Raw genomic sequence first — 20,086 nt, 5'->3', positions numbered from 1 at the left:
CTGACTGCATGGAGCACGTACACTGCTAAACTCATTGTATATATTTGACTGCACTACCTATCTCTTGGTTGTCAAAATAGATCTCCACTGTTAAAGTTATGACATGTCAACCGTTCATGTAACCATAGGTCCCTTAATGTACCAATGCTTATTTCTTTCTCTCATGTCATGTCAAAGGTCTCTAACATCTATTAGGGTATTATATTTGCTATAGCCTTGATTGATACCATAGCCAGTGTACCACCATCACAGTAACACACATCCTGGATTCCACTTGTTGCAAGTGCACCACCATAAGAGTAACACAAGGCCTAGTTTCAACCAATAGTGAGTGCACCACAATCAGACTCACAAAAGGTCTAGCTCCAATCATAACAAGTCCAGCATTACCACAGTGACAAAAGCCCAACACAAGCCCCCATTATGTGTTGCAGAAGTTGTTAACATGGCAATAATCTTGCTTTAAATAGTTACAGATTGGTAGTGAGGAGTGTTCCTACCATTGATACAGGCTGTCTGGCACTGCTTTACATCTCTTTCATCACCTTGGCACGGTAAGCCCCCATTTGCAGCTGCTGGGTTGGAGGGTGATCTGTAAAAAAGTTAACATGCTTCAGAATGCCATGGTATGTTTCTGTACAGGTGCGATAAGCAGCAGGCCCCATAGATTCCCAAAAAGGTACTTGCTGGAGATGGAGTAGCCAGTGCCAAAATTGACACGACTACAGACAAATATGGCTAGTAATATCTGACCTCACTCCACAGACTGAAACAGTTCTCATATTTAACTAAGCAAGAACGATTCTACGGCACAATATTTCGCCTCAGTGTACAATTATATATATTTTTAAATAGATGTCAGGATATTGGGTGTTTATTATCAAGGCTACCGTAGAAATTTTTATTCCATGTGCATGCTCCTTAAAGATATACATATATTGTTAAGGGGGATATGTTTGGAGTTAAAAATTGTACATCTTTACTTTACTTTTCAATATATAATCACATTCTCAATATCTGGTTGTCAATATTTTAGTTAGGATATTGCAGCATTACGATACCTTGGCCATATGCTAACAATTTTCATCTTAAAATCCATGCTCAAGTTGTGGATAAGGATAATTTGTCTTTTTTATGAGTTGGATGAAAGTGTGTTGAAACATGATAACACTATAAATAATAGACATTGCTATTACCCAATTCATATTTATGTATTTCGCCAACCATAGAAGAAAAAGGTGAGCCAGTTGACAGTGTTCCAAAACACATACGCAGACACACACACAACATGCATCTGTGGCAGACACACACCACACTGTGGTATTTCTTAGATAGCATGGCTTTGCTGAATGAGCGGATTCTAAGAAAAATAGTCATCATCGAAAGCAGTGCTAAAATGCTAAAACACCTAAAGACTGTTTCATACAGAACTCTGAGATGGCGTTTAGTCATGATTTTCTACACTGCCATTACTTTTTATCTTCCATACCTAAATCTCTCCTGTATGCCTGTTCCACAGCTTCGATCACAAGGAGTCCAAGGCGACCATGCCGACCAGCCACAGTTGACAGGACATAAGGAGTCATCACAGGTAACTTTTCCATCCACACACAGGCTGAAAGAAGGTAAGGATAATATTCTTATGTATGGATAAACCCTATTCCAATTAGTAATAAATCTGTTTATTAACAAGTGAGTGCATATACAGACATTGCATATCATCATGATACCCCAAACCTCCAAAACATCAGAAGCCAAAGAAAACACGCGGACAATAGTAGATGCTGAACTATACATGACGATGCAACCAACGCCATCGCTGAGGTTTCTGCATGTGCAGACACAAGTTCTAAAGAACCAAAAACAAAACCAACCCGCCCAACTCCCCCATACCAACCCCTCTCCCTGCCTCCGCCCGCCACCTGCGTTCCAAGTCCGATACCCCACTCCACTAACCTGGCAGTCCTGGCAATGTTCCTTAAGATTCTACTCTTGACAGGCACAATAAACATAAATAGCGTGGGCATGTCACCTCCCTAAATTCCGTAGCAAGTAAGGACAAAAAGGGCTGCCAAAGCTCCGAGTATCTGGCACCTTCCCCCGCCATTATCAAGGACAGTTCTTCCATACCTAATACCCGCCCCAAGCGATGCAACCACCCCTGAAATGTGGGGATGTGTGGGGTGCGCCAGTGGGATCGAACAGTCTGTATAGAAGAACCCAGGGCAATAGCAATTAAACGACCCCTGCGTGATCGCAATGGATAGGTGATGGGGTTAGGCAACCCTAACAGAACATAGGAGGGGAACCGTGGGATTTCTGTTTCAAAATTTAAATCTACCTCATCAAGGAAAAGCTTCCAATACCCCTGTAGCTGAGCACAATCCCACAGTAGATGGACCAAAGTGCCCTTCTCCCCACACCCGTGCCAACAGGACGCATCCTTCGTGTGATCAATCTCGTGTTGTCTCTCCGGAGTGTGATACCAATAGGACAATATTTTAGTGAGGGTGTCAGCCAGTCCCATATGATAGGCAGAATGCCGCGCTCAATAGTAGATGCTCTCCCACTCCTTGCCACTAAGCGTGCGCCCCAATTTTCTCTCCCAGCGTGCTCTCCCGGAGGTGTAGACAAGTGTGTACCTGTCTAGGAGCATACGATATAGGCGTGATATAAGCTTTTTATACGTCCGTCGCACGATTAACCAGTATCCATACGGCTGTAGGCATCGGTTCGCCTCCTTCCGGACCTGGCCATTGAGCGCCCAGTGTCGTGCTTGAAGGTATCTGAGGCGTTCCGATTCCGGTAGGCCACATTCCTGCCTAAAGGTCCCAAACGGGACCACCCCCTCTCCTGCATATAGATGAAACATAAATCTACATACTGCCGGGCGCCACCTTGCAAAGGCCCAAGTATCTTGTCCAGGCCCGAATCAGGGTTATCTAGCAAGGGCGTGAGAGGCGATGGAAAAGTTGTTAACTCATATTTAATATTGGTACGGTCCCACACTTCCAGCGGAACCCTGGTAATATACAAGGAAAAGATTGGGGGGTCGATGCTGCCGACGGAGGAAGGGAACCTCCTGGAGCGGGTGGCCCGCGATCGCCTGGTCTTGAAAGAGCCAGTGTTTTTCGGATTCCCATCTGCTCCAATCCACGAGGGTTCGCAACTGAGCCGCCTGAAAATACAGCAGCAAGTCTGGGAGGCCAAGCCCACCCTTCTCAGGGGGTAGCATTGCCACTCTGATCTTCATTCTCGGCCTCTTGCCATTCCAAATAAACTGAGCTAACTCCGATTGGGTCTGACAAATCCAGCCATCGGGGGGCGCAACGGGATTGTGCAGAATAGATAAAGAATCTAAAGAATATGCGGTAGAATTGTCATTTTTATAGCAGCTACCTTACCCAACCAAGACAGCGGGAGGTGCCTCCATCTACCAAGCTCTGTCCTAATTTTCTGGCGGACCTGAGCATAGTTGATACGGACCGTGTCTTGCAATGTGGCTGCTAACTGAATCCCAAGATATGGGATAGCCACAGACGCCCAGCGAAAGGGAAAGGTCTCCTGCAAATATGCCCCTGTAGCGAGAGGTCCAAAGCCACTGACTTGCCCACATTGACCCTAAAACCTGCCACCTGTGCAAACGCATCCATAATATCAATACATGCCGGCAACAACTCTTTGGGAGAAGACAGGAAAAGGAGGACATCATCCGCATAAAGGCTTATTGTATGCACGTACGCACCAAACTTAATTCCTTGCACTCGCGGATCAAGTCTCATCGCCTGAGCCAGCGGCTCCATGTAAAGAGCGAAGAGCAGGGGTGACAAAGGGCACCCCTATCTCGTTCCACGCTCAATGGGTAAACGGGGCAAGGAGCAACCGTTGACTCGAACCGTTGCTGTGGGGAACTTATAACAGTTCAAGACCAATGTACGGCACTTCTCCCCCATTCCCGCCTTAATCAAGACCTGCTTTAAATATGGCCAATGGACCCGATCAAATGCTTTTTCAGCATCAAGCGCAAGCATCATGTTCTCACCAGGTGTCCGCATGGCCTTCTCTATCAAGTGCAAGGCTCGTTTGGTGTTATCAACGGTTTGTCGTTCCGGGATAAACCCAGCTTGGTCCGGGTCAATCAATCCTGGCATAAGTGGTGCAAGCCGAGCTGCCAAAATACTCGTGTTTATCTTAAGGTCAACATTAAGAAGCGATATGGGACGATACGCTCCGCACTGCAAATGGTCCTTCCCGGGTTTTGGGATAACCGATATGGTAGCATCTAGGAGGTCTCTCGGGATCGCTCCCGGCTCCGAGAAGTAGTTGAAAAGGGCGGTCAATAGAGGGGCCACCTGAGGACAAAACGTTTTGTAAAAAATGGCCGAGGAGCCAACCGGCCCCGGGGCTTTCGCTAGCTTTAGTCGTGAGATAGCTGCAATGACCTCTTCTGGCCTGGTGTTTTGGTCTAAGAGATCTGCTTGATCTTTCATCAAGACAGGGAGAGGAACAGATGCCAAGAAGGACTCCCCAGCAGAAGCGAGGACCTGGCATACAGGGAAGTATAAAAATCCCTGAATGCTGCCGCTATCTCAACGTCCTCAGAGACCAGCCTACCGTCCCGTGTGCCAATCTCCTGCACCATCTGCTGACGCCGAGCTTCTCGAAGTGCATGTCCCAATAGACGCCCATACTGGTCCCCACCGGTATAATACATATGCCGCACATGTAAGGCAGCGTAATCAGCTCGGTCTTGATCCAACGCAGCTAATTGCTGCCGCATAAGTCGCAGCTGTCTCCAAACCCTGGGAGCTCCCGTCCATTGGTGCATGTGTTCTAATTCCCTCGTCTTCTGCGTGAGATCCTCCCTCTTATGCGCTCTCTCTAGATTTTCCGCTGCGGAGATTGTGATGAACTCGCCACGCAACACCGCCTGAAATGCTGCCCATTGTGTCGCCAATGTAGTGTCTTCAGTGCTATTATGTGATAGATAGTCTGCAATGGCCCCTTTGATTTTTTCCACTACATCTTTACGATGTAACAGCGTGTCACGCAATCTCCAACATATTGGTACTCGTGCCACCGGCGGAAAGGAAAACGCCACAATCAACAGCGCATGATCAGAGAGCGCCGAAGCACCTATTTCCACCCCTGTGGCAAGGGCTTGAAAAGATGTGGATGCTAAGAAGTAGTCCAAGCAAGCATAGGTTTTATGTGCATTAGAATAGTATGTGTATTCTCTGTCTCCTAGATGAAAGCTGTGCCAAAGGTCTACCATACCCAACTCACCCAGTCTGGCAAGCCTTTCGCCAGAAAGAGCTCCCGTCTGAGAGGTACTCTGACCCGACCTGTCTAGGAGGTTATTGAACACCAAGTTGAGGTCTCCACCCATCAGAACATTGCGGTCAGGAGAGGCAGCCGCCTCGCTAAGTGCCACATGAAAAACGTCTCTTGACCCTCATTGGGAGCATAAACAGAGCTTACTGTGAAGACTGACCCACCCAGGGAGAACCTGTAGGACAGCAACCTCCCTCTTATCTCCGCCCCCTTCTGCAGGACCTTGCCCCGGAATCGCTGGGTCACTAGAATCGCAACTCCCGCTGTTTTAGTAGAAGCTGAGGAGAAAAATTGGAATGGGAAACACCGGGACTTTAACCTGTGACAATCTTTCTGTAATGAATGCGTCTCTTGGAGGAGGCAAATATCGGCCTTCGAGTGCTCCAAGAAAGAGAGGACTGCCTTTCGCTTCACTGGATTGTTAAGTCCCCTAACATTCAATGTAAGGATTCGTAGTTCAGTAGTAGGCATGACTCACAACAAACACTGCGTGCTCAAGAACTAAAGAGGTGGCAGCACCTACCTTCTGCCCAAGACGGGAGAATATACAATCCTGCCAGTGAGGCAACCAACTGGGCCACTTGTAAATCATCAGAAACCTAACTCCAGGACCCACCCAGGGATACTCATGGACCTGGAACTATCCCCCCTCCCACATCACCCGCCCCAAAAGAACCCCCATGAAAAAAAAAAAACATTTCGAACAGTACACATTGTCCATCATCCGTAGGTGATTGGTAGGATACAGCAACGGGGTAGGCTAATCAGTAAAAGAGAGCTCTCCCTCCCGCCGATGGTGTAGGCCAAACCAGTGTCAAGTATACAGCTATAAGCAATAGCAGCATATGATTCAGCTGGGATGAGGCAGATCCAAGCCAGAGGAAACAGCCTCCACCCCAGCACGCTGACCATCTTTAATCTCAGCTACAGGGGGTTCCGTACACAACGTCGTCTACCCTGTTGAAGCCATCACTGTCTAGTGTCCTCCGGTTCCATGGTGGGCTCGCTCGATTTGTCTCCTTGGCTGGCGGGTCCAAACCTAATATGTAACATGCTTCCTTCAATGACCGGAGCTGGTGTAGTTTTTTGTCCCTTTTAAAGATCAAGCGAAAAGGGTGGCCCCAACTATAAGAAATGTTGTGCTGCTGAAGGTAAGCCGCGACCGGCTTGAAGGTTCTGCGCTTCTGCAACGTAAGTGCGGACAGATCCTGATACAGGGTCGGCAATTGATCCTTGAAAGATAAAGGGTGTTGTTGTTTCGCCTTTTGAAGGATTTCTTCCTTCGTGCGGTAGTCTTGCACGCAAGCCAAAATGTCCGGGGGGGGGGGGGGGGCTGTTGGTGAACGTGGACGGCCAACCCTGTGAACTCTATCTAACCGGATCTCCGACTCCAAGGGACGCCCCAAGATGTGGTTGAATAGTTCACTCGTGAAACGGAACAAGTCTTTTGTGTCCTCTGACAGTGTGACACCCCGGATACGGACATTATGGCGCCGGGAACAGTTTTCCAGATCTTCCATATGTGTCTGCAAATCAACTTGCTGGTCTTGAATCCGCACTATCTCCTGACGCAGCGCCTCTATTTCGGTATCACGACTGTCACTCTTGGTCTCCAACTCTGCCACATGTTCCCCTATTCAATCCACATCTCTGCGCACTTCTTTAAGCTCCTCAGTAAACTCCTTCTGCAAGGTGTGAATATCATCTCGTAAGGTGGTAAAGAGCACTTCCAGAAAGGCTTTGGTGATAGGCTCAGAGCCATCCACCTGCTCCACAGCGGTGCGGGCCACACTTGCCACCATATCCTTAGGCTGTTGACTCGCCTGGACCTTGGCAAATAAATCCTTAACAGTCTTATCCTTACGAACCTTTGCTGTGGCCATAACTGCCCTCAGGCTCCTCGGAAGACGCTTACCGGGCCCTCCGCGGCCCAGACTCCCTCGACAGTACTCGCCGGTCACCTACTGGGTGCAAACAAACACCCCTCCATGGGCCCCACCCTGCAGCCCGGGGGGCTAATGCAGGCAGCTTCACCTCAGACTCTCGGCGGTATACTCACTGTCTGCTGCCAGCCCTGCTCAACATGCCGCCATGTTATCCCCCCGCTTTCTTGATCGAGTCCATGCCGCCCAGCCTTTAGGCTACTGACCCATACCACTACTCTCTCCAATGCACGCTTCCAGGCCCCCAGAAGTCTGTGTCCATCCTGAGCGTATCACCTCACCCCGCCAAGCTGATCCAGATCTCTGCCGTGGGCCGTCGTCTCCACCACTGCCCTGCTCGCCGTGCCACCCGGCGATAAAGCTAAATCGCCTATTTCAACCTCCGTGTCATCAGTTCCGATTCAGGCAAGGTTAAACAAAATTACCCACGATCACCGCCTCAGGAAGAAGTCCACCATTACAGCAATCCAGGCACAAACAGGGAGGCGTGCACCGTGACTGTTGCTCTCCCCGGCCACTAAGCTCCAGCGCGGCCGTCAGCGCCCAACTGCTCCCGCCACAGTGTCACTTCTCACCCCACTCAGCCGGCCATATCCACTGCAACCCTATGGAGAGTGGGGGATCCGTCTCTCTCACTCAAAAAGGGCCCTTAAAGCTCCACTGGCCCCACACGCTGCGCGAGCCAGGTAGACCACTCCTTAACAGGGCTCATGTAGTCCTGGCACAGAGGCCCAGTCACAAGACGGCGGCCCACCTCTTGCGCAGCAATGTCGCGGATGAACCAGCTCCAGTGCACAGCCCCAGGACTGGTTCAGGCAGGTAGGCACTCACCGGGCAGTCATCCAAAGTCTGTCATCCAGCGATGTCGGCTGCCCGCTACAGGAGGGTGAATCAAGAGCTCCGCCGCCCACTGGACCCTCCGCTACTGCTGCTGAGCTCACCCAAGATGGCAGGCAGGTCCGAGGCTCCTCCAAAAGCCGAGCACCTTCTGCTGCGTAGGTAGCAAGGAGCCGCTGCTCTCTTCCTCTGCCGCCGTGTTTATGCAGCTCTCCGCGGCCCCCGCTACTCCTCGGCGCCGTCACCCAGCCGGGCACAGGCCTGCACCACTGTCTACGAAGCGCTGCACAGGTGACTGCTCTCCCTCACCAGCGGCGGTCACCGCTTCAGCCCCTCAGCCACCTCCGAGAGCCAGAAGGCACCGATCCGTTATCCGCCGATCTCACACTGCTCCCCAGGGACACGGAGGCTAGCCCACCAGGAAAGAAGGCTGACCGCTGCAGATGTGGACGGTAAGCCTGTGCTATAGAAAGCCGTCGCGGGAGCTCCGGTGCCAAGCGTCCGCTCACGCCGCCATCTTGGCCACCCCCCCTCCTATTCCATTTAAATGTAAAGGTAAAGGTGAACAGACGTCACTCATTGGTTGTATGACAGACTATTTAGAACAACAATATTCAAATAAAAGAGTACTGTGTAAAAAATATTATCTACAAAAATATTGTTTACATTCTTTGTATGAAACATATCAATATATTGTGTGAAAAATATTGTGAACATGAATGTCATCAAAATAAAGAGAAGAATATTGAGTTAATAATATTCACAGCATTTGAAATATTCATTTAAAATATTAAACTAGTAAATAATAGTATAACTAAACATGACAATTTAAATTGAATATATACATAGTCTTTCTTTGAAAGCTATAAAAACAATAATTTGGCAAATTATAAAAACATTATATTACAAAAACATACAAATAAAAGCTAAAAAACATATCTAAAACACACGCATACATAACTTTTATACAACAATAGAATTTTTTTTATTAATACTACGAACTATATATCCAAATGAAAGATATATTTAAATAATATAAAAAACATTAAAGCAATTTAAAAAACACATTAAAAATAACTAGTAAAAAACATATATGAACAAAAACATCTATCACACTTAATTAAATAGATAAATTAATATATCAATCAATCAATCAATCAGAGTACTTGTAAAGCGCGCTACTTACCCGTGAGGGTCCCAAGGCGCTGAGGGGAGAGGGGGGTGCTGCTACTGCTCGAAGAGCCAGGTCTTGAGGTGTAGCGATTTCCAAGAGATACAGAGGGAGAATAGGGCAACATCGCGGAGGCACTACAACTCCAAGAAAGCCCTGGGTCAAGGCGAACCGGAACTCGCCTTTCGGGCTTCAATAAAAACACTCCCATACCACTGCCGGGTGCTTGTCAATCCTTCCGGTAGCTTGATCGTGTTGGAGCTAAGCCTTTCTTGTGTACTTTGTTGCTTGTGAGCGGATGCTTTCCTTCCCGCTGGAGGACGCCGAGAGTTGGTGTGGGCGGACGCTTTCCTTCCCGCTGGAGGACGCCGAAAGCCGGTGATAGCGGACGCTTTCCTTCCCGCTTGAGGACATTTCGGACTTCATTCTTTTCCCGTGATTTAGAGGTAGGACCTATGTCTTTTAGCACGGCCGTGCTAACTTTATGTTGAGTCATCCAATTTCCGTACTATCCTTTGATCTTGGGGAAACTTCGATCATAATCTTGATACTGTTGCCTGGAAACGCTTTGAACTTGGCAACCGGTAGTGACTCTAACTACCTTGAAGCTAGATACTGTATCCTGTATTCCTGTTGGGATGGAGCTGCGATGTAACAGCCCCTGAATCACTTAAAACACGCGCTAGTACCTTCCACAGATATTCAGGCTGTCAGAGCGAGGGTTTTCAGTAAGTGCTTTTCTCTATGGATAGATGTTACACTCCAATAGCCCGCTAATCACTTTTTATGCTAAACAAGTGTTCTTGTGTTTCTAGAATCGTTGTGCCTTTGAAGACATCCGAATTCCTAGATCAGACCTTGAGGGGTGTCTTCACAACAACCTCCCCGATCAACTATCCTTCCCCTTACCCGGAGGACTACCTGTCCCTGGTGTGTGAGTTCACACAGGGAGGGTCAGTGCTATAGGGTATAGGGAAGACTATCGTCAAGCTGTGGTCCCCGCTGGCTAGATACCTCAGGTTAGTGGCTTGGGTGTTCTTACTTGGGTTTCTTGTCCGCTACTAACCGTGACAGATTGACAAGCCCAAGGAAAGAAGCCTAGCCTGGACCATGGACACAAGCGCGGCTTTGACCTCATTACTTGAGGGTTTTAGCATGCTGCAGCAGGAAGTGCAGGCGTCCCGAGTGGAGAACCAAGAACTTAGAAAGGACATGAACACCATGCGCAGAGAAGTAGCTGGCATAGCACGAAAAAATCCAGGAGCAGGGTCTTACATTAGGGAAGCCACACTCCCCCCTCCCGGACAGACCGTATCACAGCCTACAACCCCGATGGCAGCCGGGGGTGGGTTCTTTTCTCCTAATGCCATACCTTCGTCCTCCACCGACCACTCTCCAACGGTACATGTAATCCAGAATACTGGAATCCCTCTAGCTCCTCCTGAACGGTTCTATGGAGATCCCGAAAAATTCGAGACATTTCTGAACCAGTGCCGCCTCCACTTTCTGTGCAAACCGACTGTGTTCCAGGACGACGCAGCTAAGACAGCTTTTATGATGTCTTACATGGGCGGAAATGCTGCAAGCTGGACGATACCCTTAATGGAAAAGAACGATCCAGTTTTGCATCAGTTCCCTGATTTCTGTTCTGCCTTAATAAAACTGTTTGACAGAAAAACACATATGTTGTCATTGGACAAAGAACGCCTTACCCTTCGCCAGGGGTCACAAGAGCTGCTGTCTTACATCACGTCCTTTAACAGGCTCCCAGCCGAAACCAATTGGCCACAAGAGAAAAGGACCTCCTTGTTCTATCAAGGCCTAAGAAGCGAGTTGAAGGACGTCTTATCACAGGTAGTCCAACTGCCGGCGACTTGTGAAGAACTCATTGACCTAACAGTGCAATTAGACCATCGCCTGCTGGAGAGACGAGGAGATAGGAGCAGGGGTGACGGAAGAGGATGGTATCCCAAACCGAAACTCCCACAGGAAGATAGTGCCAAAACTACAGATGGGACTGAACCCATGCAGATAGGGGGAATCCGAGGGCCGCTGTCATCTGAGGAACGAGAGCGACGTCGTAAAATGAAACTGTGTTTGTACTGTGGTAAAGGAGGGCACTTCATCAGGGACTGTAGGGCAAGGGCCCAACAATCAGAAAGAAGTTCAGCGCCTTGAAAGTCAGCCGTCATGGGAACGAGAGAGACGTTGGAAAACTAGAACGTCCAAACCAGGTGGAGATCACTGGGGTGGACGTACGACAGACTACGATCTCCTCGCTTTTTGCAAACACTATGATGCCAGCAGTGGCTCATATCAATATGCCAGTGTCTTTATGGACCAAGGAAGATACGGTCATTCAAATGGATGCTCTCTTGGACTCGGGAGCAACGGGTAATTATATGGACATAGACTATGCAGCCACCCTAGGAATAGAATGGGAACAGAAGGACGAACCAGAACATGTGAAGGCTGTGGATGGTTCCACCTTGTCTTCTGGACCAGTCATAAAGCACACGATCTCTCTGCGCTTGCAGCATGAAGAACACTCGGAATATATTCAGTTCGACTTGATTGCAGCACCGCAGTTTCACCTTATACTTGGTATGCCATGGCTAACGCTACATGACCCTGTTGTGAGCTGGTCCGCACGCACAATATCATTGAACTCCTCCTACTGTAAAGAACATTGTCACAGCCAGTCCTCTTTAACAACTGAAGGTGTAGCGTGTCCAGGTGTTCGCCACCTGGCTATGGCGTGTACTGAGAAGCTCATATGCAGTACTACCAATCTGCCTGAGGTCTACGAAGGGTTTCGCTCCCTTTTTGACAAACAGAAGGCCACCAGGTTACCCCCGCATCGGGTTTACGATTGCTGCATTGACCTACTCCCAGGGGCGGCCATTCCTTGTAGTCGTGTTTATGCACTTACCGAACACGAAAACTCTTATTTAAAGAATTACATCGAGGAGAATCTGGCTTCAGGGTTCATAAGCCATTCCACTTCGCCTGCTTCTTCGCCCCTGTTTTTCATACCCAAGAAAGACTGCGCAGAGCTGAGACCATGTATCGATTACAGGGCCTTGAATAACATCACGGTCAAGAATAGATATCCCCTTCCATTGATCTCGGTATTGATGGATCAGATAAAGGGAGCTCGGTACTTCACTAAGTTGGATCTTCGAGGGGTCTATCATTTGGTCCGGGTCAAGAAGGGCGATGAGTGGAAGACGGCATTCCGAACTAAGTTTGGCTTATTCGAGTATAACGTCATGCCCTTTGGACTATGCAACGCTCCTGCGGCATTCCAATATTTTATGGACGAAGTGCTCAGGGGTCTACTGGATACCGTTTGCATGGTGTACATCGACGATATCCTCGTTTACTCCCGTACCCTCCAAGAACATGAGCAGCATGTCACAGAAGTGTTACGTCGTTTACAACATCACCATCTGTACGCCAAACTAGAAAAGTGCCTTTTCCATGCAACTGAAGTTTCCTTTCTGGGGTACGTGATAAACGCCAACGGCTTTCAGATGGAGAATGGAAAATTCGAGGCCATCACGAATTGGAAAACCCCGCAAAACGTTAAATCAGTGCAGAGCTTTCTGGGCTTTGCGAACTATTATAGACGCTTCATTAAAGACTTTTCCAAGATCATCCACCCCATATCCAGTCTGTTAAAGAAAAACGTTCCTTTTGTGTGGGGCGAGGAAGCAGAACAGTAATTTCGGATCCTCAAAGAAAGGTTCACTCAAGCCCCCATCTTGTTTCACCCGGACACCCAGCTTCCGTTCATATTAGAAACCGACGCGTCACAGTTTGCATTGGGAGGGGTGCTATCGCAGCGCCACCCTACAATGGGGCAGGTCCACCCGGTGGCCTTCTACTCCAAGAAACTCAATCCGAGTGAGGTCAGTTATTCCATCACCGACAAGGAGTTACTTGCCATCAAAAGGGGATGTGAGGAATGGCGAAACTACCTGTTGGGAGCCCGGCATACCATCGAAATCTTCACAGACCACAGGAACTTGTTGTTCCTGAAAACAGCAAAGGCCCTCACACCCCGACAACTCAGATGGACTCTGTTTTTCTCAGATTATGATTTCATCATTAAATACCGTCCTGGCCCCCAAAACGGAAAGGCCGATGCCCTCTCCCGGATTCAAGACACCCAAGACACTCAGTCAATCCTCCCCGAGGAACCACCATCTATTCTGCCTGAAGGGTCCTTCCCGGAAAACACCATTGCCTTGCTAACATCTACGGATTTCATCGAAGACGTCAAGGTGGCGTTAACAGAGATTGATGCCCAGACCTGGCTCCAGGAGGAGCCAGGTCCTATTCCTGTACCTCCTAAACCATGGCACACGGTCTCTATGGATTTCATAGTGGAAATGCCCGCGTGTCAAGGAAAAACAACAATCCTTATACTCATCGATCACTTGACAAAAATGGGCCATTTCGTGCCGTTGGAAGGACTACCAATGTCCGCTGAACTGGCCATAGTTATACTTCAGAAAAGGGGGTGGTGATGAACAGAGTGTCTGAATTAAGCAGACCACTCTTACCCAGTCCAAAGATCAGGGCTTGATCCATCACCGTTATTTATCTCACTGCATCATCCCAGCTCAGAAGCTGGCTATATGCAAATCAGTCTGTCCCTGGCCCAGTGCATCATGGGAACAGGGCAGACTAAACTACCAAGCCAATTCTTCACCAGAAAGGAGACAAGCTACCGGGGACCGGTTTCTGGCATTTCAGCCGTCTTCGGCCCGGCTTGCTTGAATCCTGATGATGCCGTGAGAAAGGGACTCATGTCTGAGTATACCCTGCCACACCTATAGTGGCCAAAAACGATTCAGAAAAGGGGGTGGTGATGAACAGAGTGTCTGAATTAAGCAGACCACTCTTACCCAGCCCAAAGATCAGGGCTTGATCCATCACCGTTATTTATCTCACTGCATCATCCCAGCTCAGAACCTGGCTATATGCAAATCAGTCTGTCCCTGGCCCAGTGCATCATGGGAACAGGGCAGACTAAACTACCAAGCCAATTCTTCACCAGAAAGGAGACAAGCTACCGGGGACCGGTTTCTGGCATTTCAGCCATCTTCGGCCCGGCTTGCTTGAATCCTGATGATGCCGTGAGAAAGGGACTCATGTCTGAGTATACCCTGCCACACCTATAGTGGCCAAAAACGATTCAGAAAAGGGGTTGGTGATGAACAGAGTGTCTGAATTAAGAAGACCACTCTTACCCAGTCCAAAGATCAGGGCTTGATCCATCACCGTTATTTATCTCACTGCATCATCCCAGCTCAGAACCTGGCTATATGCAAATCTGTCTGTCCCTGGCCCAGTGCATCATGGGAACAGGGCAGACTAAACTACCAAGCCAATTCTTCACCAGAAAGGATACAAGCTACCGGGGACCGGTTTCTGGCATTTCAGCCGTCTTCGGCCCGGCTTGCTTGAATCCTGATGATGCCGTGAGAAAGGGACTCTTGTCTGAGTATACCCTGCCACACCTATAGTGGCCAAAAACGATTCAGAAAAGGGGCTGGTGATGAACAGAGTGTCTGAATTAAGCAGACCACTCTTACCCAGTCCAAAGATCAGGGCTTGATCCATCACCGTTATTTATCTCACTGCATCATCCCAGCTCAGAACCTGGCTATATGCAAATCAGTCTGTCCCTGGCCCAGTGCATCATGGGAACAGGGCAGACTAAACTACCAAGCCAATTCTTCACCAGAAAGGAGACAAGCTACCGGGGACCGGTTTCTGGCATTTCAGCCGTCTTCGGCCCGGCTTGCTTGAATCCTGATGATGCCGTGAGAAAGGGACTCATGTCTGAGTATACCCTGCCACACCTATAGTGGCCAAAAACGATTCAGAAAAGGGGGTGGTGATGAACAGAGTGTCTGAATTAAGCAGACCACTCTTACCCAGTCTTAAGATCAGGGCTTGATCCATCACCGTTATTTATCTCACTGCATCATCCCAGCTCAGAACCTGGCTATATGCAAATCAGTCTGTCCCTGGCCCAGTGCATCATGGGAACAGGGCAGACTAAACTACCAAGCCAATTCTTCACCAGAAAGGAGACAAGCTACCGGGGACCGGTTTCTGGCATTTCAGCCGTCTTCGGCCCGGCTTGCTTGAATCCTGATGATGCCGTGAGAAAGGGACTCATGTCTGAGTATACCCTGCCACACCTATAGTGGCCAAAAACGATTCAGAAAAGGGGCTGGTGATGAACAGAGTGTCTGAATTAAGCAGACCACTCTTACCCAGTCCAAAGATCAGGGCTTGATCCATCACCGTTATTTATCTCACTGCATCATCCCAGCTCAGAACCTGGCTATATGCAAATCAGTCTGTCCCTGGCCCAGTGCATCATGGGAACAGGGCAGACTAAACTACCAAGCCAATTCTTCACCAGAAAGGAGACAAGCTACCGGGGACCGGTTTCTGGCATTTCAGCTGTCTTCGGCCCGGCTTGCTTGAATCCTGATGATGCCGTGAGAAAGGGACTCATGTCTGAGTATACCCTGCCACACCTATAGTGGCCAAAAACGATTCAGAAAAGGGGGTGGTGATGAACAGAGTGTCTGAATTAAGCAGACCACTCTTACCCAGTCCAAAGATCAGGGCTTGATCCATCACCGTTATTTATCTCACTGCATCATCCCAGCTCAGAACCTGGCTATATGCAAATCAGTCTGTCCCTGGCCCAGTGCATCATGGGAACAGGGCAGACTAAACTACCAAGCCAATTCTTCACCAGAAAGGAGACAAGCTACCGGGGACCGGTTTCTGGCATTTCAGCCGTCTTCGGCCCGGCTTGCTTGAATCCTGATGATGCCGTGAGAAAGGGACTCATGTCTGAGTATACCCTGCCACACCTATAGTGGCCAAAAACGATTCAGAAAAGGGGGTGGTGATGAACAGAGTGTCTGAATTAAGCAGACCACTCTTACCCAGTCCAAAGATCAGGGCTTGATCCATCACTGTTATTTATCTCACTGCATCATCCCAGCTCAGAACCTGGCTATATGCAAATCAGTCTGTCCCTGGCCCAGTGCATCATGGGAACAGGGCAGACTAAACTACCAAGCCAATTCTTCACCAGAAAGGAGACAAGCTACCGGGGACCGGTTTCTGGCATTTCAGCCGTCTTCGGCCCGGCTTGCTTGAATCCTGATGATGCCGTGAGAAAGGGACTCATGTCTGAGTATACCCTGCCACACCTATAGTGGCCAAAAACGATTCAATAAAGGGGGTGGTGATGAACAGAGTGTCTGAATTAAGCAGACCACTCTTACCCAGTCCAAAGATCAGGGCTTGATCCATCACCGTTATTTATCTCACTGCATCATCCCAGCTCAGAACCTGGCTATATGCAAATCAGTCTGTCCCTGGCCCAGTGCATCATGGAAACAGGGCAGACTAAACTACCAAGCCAATTCTTCACCAGAAAGGAGACAAGCTACCGGGGACCGGTTTCTGGCATTTCAGCCGTCTTCGGCCCGGCTTGCTTGAATCCTGATGATGCCGTGAGAAAGGGACTCATGTCTGAGTATACCCTGCCACACCTATAGTGGCCAAAAACGATTCAGAAAAGGGGGGTGGGGGGTTTGCCCTGTTCCCATCATGCACTGGGACAGGAACAGACTAATTTGCATACAGCCAGGTTCTGAAACTGGGATGGTGCAGTGAGCTAAAAAACGGTGTTGGATCTAGCCCTGATCTCTTGACTGGGTGAGAGCTTTCTGCTTAATTCAGAGACTCTGTCCCTCACCACCCCTTGTTGTAAATATTTTTGTCCACCCTAAGCGTGGAAGGGTATTCTCAGATGTGAGACCCTTGCTCATTGCACCATCAGGATTCAAGCAAACCGGGCCGAAGACGGCTGTAATGCCAGAAACCGGTCCCCGGGAGCTTGTTTCCTTCCCAGTGTAAGAATTGGCTTTTGTAGTTTGGTTTGCCCTGTTCCCATCATGCACTGGGACAGGAACAGACTAATTTGCATACAGCCAGGTTCTGAAACTGGGATGGTGCAGTGAGCTAAAAAACGGTGTTGGATCTAGCCCTGATCTCTTGACTGGGTGAGAGCTTTCTGCTTAATTCAGAGACTCTGTCCCTCACCACCCCTTGTTGTAAATATTTTTGTCCACCCTAAGCGTGGAAGGGTATTCTCAGATGTGGGACCCTTGCTCATTGCACCATCAGGATTCAAGCAAACCGGGCCGAAGACGGCTGTAATGCCAGAAACCGGTCCCCGGGAGCTTGTTTCCTTCCCAGTGTAAGAATTGGCTTTTGTAGTTTGGTTTGCCCTGTTCCCATCATGCACTGGGACAGGAACAGACTAATTTGCATACAGCCAGGTTCTGAAACTGGGATGGTGCAGTGAGCTAAAAAACGGTGTTGGATCTAGCCCTGATCTCTTGACTGGGTGAGAGCTTTCTGCTTAATTCAGAGACTCTGTCCCTCACCACCCCTTGTTGTAAATATTTTTGTCCACCCTAAGCGTGGAAGGGTATTCTCAGATGTGAGACACTTGCTCATTGCACCATCAGGATTCAAGCAAACCGGGCCGAAGACGGCTGTAATGCCAGAAACCGGTCCCCGGGAGCTTGTTTCCTTCCCAGTGTAAGAATTGGCTTTTGTAGTTTGGTTTGCCCTGTTCCCATCATGCACTGGGATAGGAACAGACTAATTTGCATACAGCCAGGTTCTGAAACTGGGATGGTGCAGTGAGCTAAAAAACGGTGTTGGATCTAGCCCTGATCTCTTGACTGGGTGAGAGCTTTCTGCTTAATTCAGAGACTCTGTCCCTCACCACCCCTTGTTGTAAATATTTTTGTCCACCCTAAGCGTGGAAGGGTATTCTCAGATGTGAGACCCTTGCTCATTGCACCATCAGGATTCAAGCAAACCGGGCCGAAGACGGCTGTAATGCCAGAAACCGGTCCCCGGGAGCTTGTTTCCTTCCCAGTGTAAGAATTGGCTTTTGTAGTTTGGTTTGCCCTGTTCCCATCATGCACTGGGACAGGAACAGACTAATTTGCATACAGCCAGGTTCTGAAACTGGGATGGTGCAGTGAGCTAAAAAACGGTGTTGGATCTAGCCCTGATCTCTTGACTGGGTGAGAGCTTTCTGCTTAATTCAGAGACTCTGTCCCTCACCACCCCTTGTTGTAAATATTTTTGTCCACCCTAAGCGTGGAAGGGTATTCTCAGATGTGAGACCCTTGCTCATTGCACCATCAGGATTCAAGCAAACCGGGCCGAAGACGGCTGTAATGCCAGAAACCGGTCCCCGGGAGCTTGTTTCCTTCCCAGTGTAAGAATTGGCTTTTGTAGTTTGGTTTGCCCTGTTCCCATCATGCACTGGGACAGGAACAGACTAATTTGCATACAGCCAGGTTCTGAAACTGGGATGGTGCAGTGAGCTAAAAAACGGTGTTGGATCTAGCCCTGATCTCTTGACTGGGTGAGAGCTTTCTGCTTAATTCAGAGACTCTGTCCCTCACCACCCCTTGTTGTAAATATTTTTGTCTACCCTAAGCGAGGAAGGGTATTCTCAGATGTGAGACCCTTGCTCATTGCACCATCAGGATTCAAGCAAACCGGGCCGAAGACGGCTGTAATGCCAGAAACCGGTCCCCGGGAGCTTGTTTCCTTCCCAGTGTAAGAATTGGCTTTTGTAGTTTGGTTTGCCCTGTTCCCATCATGCACTGGGACAGGAACAGACTAATTTGCATACAGCCAGGTTCTGAAACTGGGATGGTGCAGTGAGCTAAAAAACGGTGTTGGATCTAGCCCTGATCTCTTGACTGGGTGAGAGCTTTCTGCTTAATTCAGAGACTCTGTCCCTCACCACCCCTTGTTGTAAATATTTTTGTCCACCCTAAGCGTGGAAGGGTATTCTCAGATGTGAGACCCTTGCTCATTGCACCATCAGGATTCAAGCAAACCGGGCCGAAGACGGCTGTAATGCCAGAAACCGGTCCCCGGGAGCTTGTTTCCTTACCAGTGTAAGAATTGGCTTTTGTAGTTTGGTTTGCCCTGTTCCCATCATGCACTGGGACAGGAACAGACTAATTTGCATACAGCCAGGTTCTGAAACTGGGATGGTGCAGTGAGCTAAAAAACGGTGTTGGATCTAGCCCTGATCTCTTGACTGGGTGAGAGCTTTCTGCTTAATTCAGAGACTCTGTCCCTCACCACCCCTTGTTGTAAATATTTTTGTCCACCCTAAGCGTGGAAGGGTATTCTCAGATGTGAGACCCTTGCTCATTGCACCATCAGGATTCAAGCAAACCGGGCCGAAGACGGCTGTAATGCCAGAAACCGGTCCCCGGGAGCTTGTTTCCTTCCCAGTGTAAGAATTGGCTTTTGTAGTTTGGTTTGCCCTGTTCCCATCATGCACTGGGACAGGAACAGACTAATTTGCATACAGCCAGGTTCTGAAACTGGGATGGTGCAGTGAGCTAAAAAACAGTGTTGGATCTAGCCCTGATCTCTTGACTGGGTGAGAGCTTTCTGCTTAATTCAGAGACTCTGTCCCTCACCACCCCTTGTTGTAAATATTTTTGTCCACCCTAAGCGTGGAAGGGTATTCTCAGATGTGAGACCCTTGCTCATTGCACCATCAGGATTCAAGCAAACCGGGCCGAAGACAGCTGTAATGCCAGAAACCGGTCCCCGGGAGCTTGTTTCCTTCCCAGTGTAAGAATTGGCTTTTGTAGTTTGGTTTGCCCTGTTCCCATCATGCACTGGGACAGGAACA

The 20,086-nt window shown here is 48.8% G+C and overlaps 1 protein-coding gene across 1 annotated transcript in view; it reads right to left on the bottom strand.

Moving 5' to 3' along the window:
- The window catches only part of LOC147685082 (SCO-spondin-like), a 1,395,910-nt gene that overhangs the window by 760,611 nt on the left and 615,213 nt on the right, over nucleotides 1-20,086 (bottom strand). Inside the window, exons 40-41 of the mRNA XM_086939757.1 lie at nucleotides 1,490-1,615; nucleotides 501-592 (exon numbers count right to left, since the gene is read on the bottom strand). Of these exons, the coding sequence (XP_086795883.1) occupies nucleotides 501-592; nucleotides 1,490-1,615 (218 nt within the window). The remainder of the gene's footprint in view (nucleotides 1-500; nucleotides 593-1,489; nucleotides 1,616-20,086) is intronic.

This window comes from Lissotriton vulgaris, chromosome 10 (genome assembly GCF_964263255.1).
Source record: "Lissotriton vulgaris chromosome 10, aLisVul1.2, whole genome shotgun sequence".
NCBI lineage: Eukaryota > Metazoa > Chordata > Amphibia > Caudata > Salamandridae > Lissotriton > Lissotriton vulgaris.
Note: the sequence above shows the minus strand (reverse complement) of the source record. Positions and strands in the feature narration are given on the sequence as shown.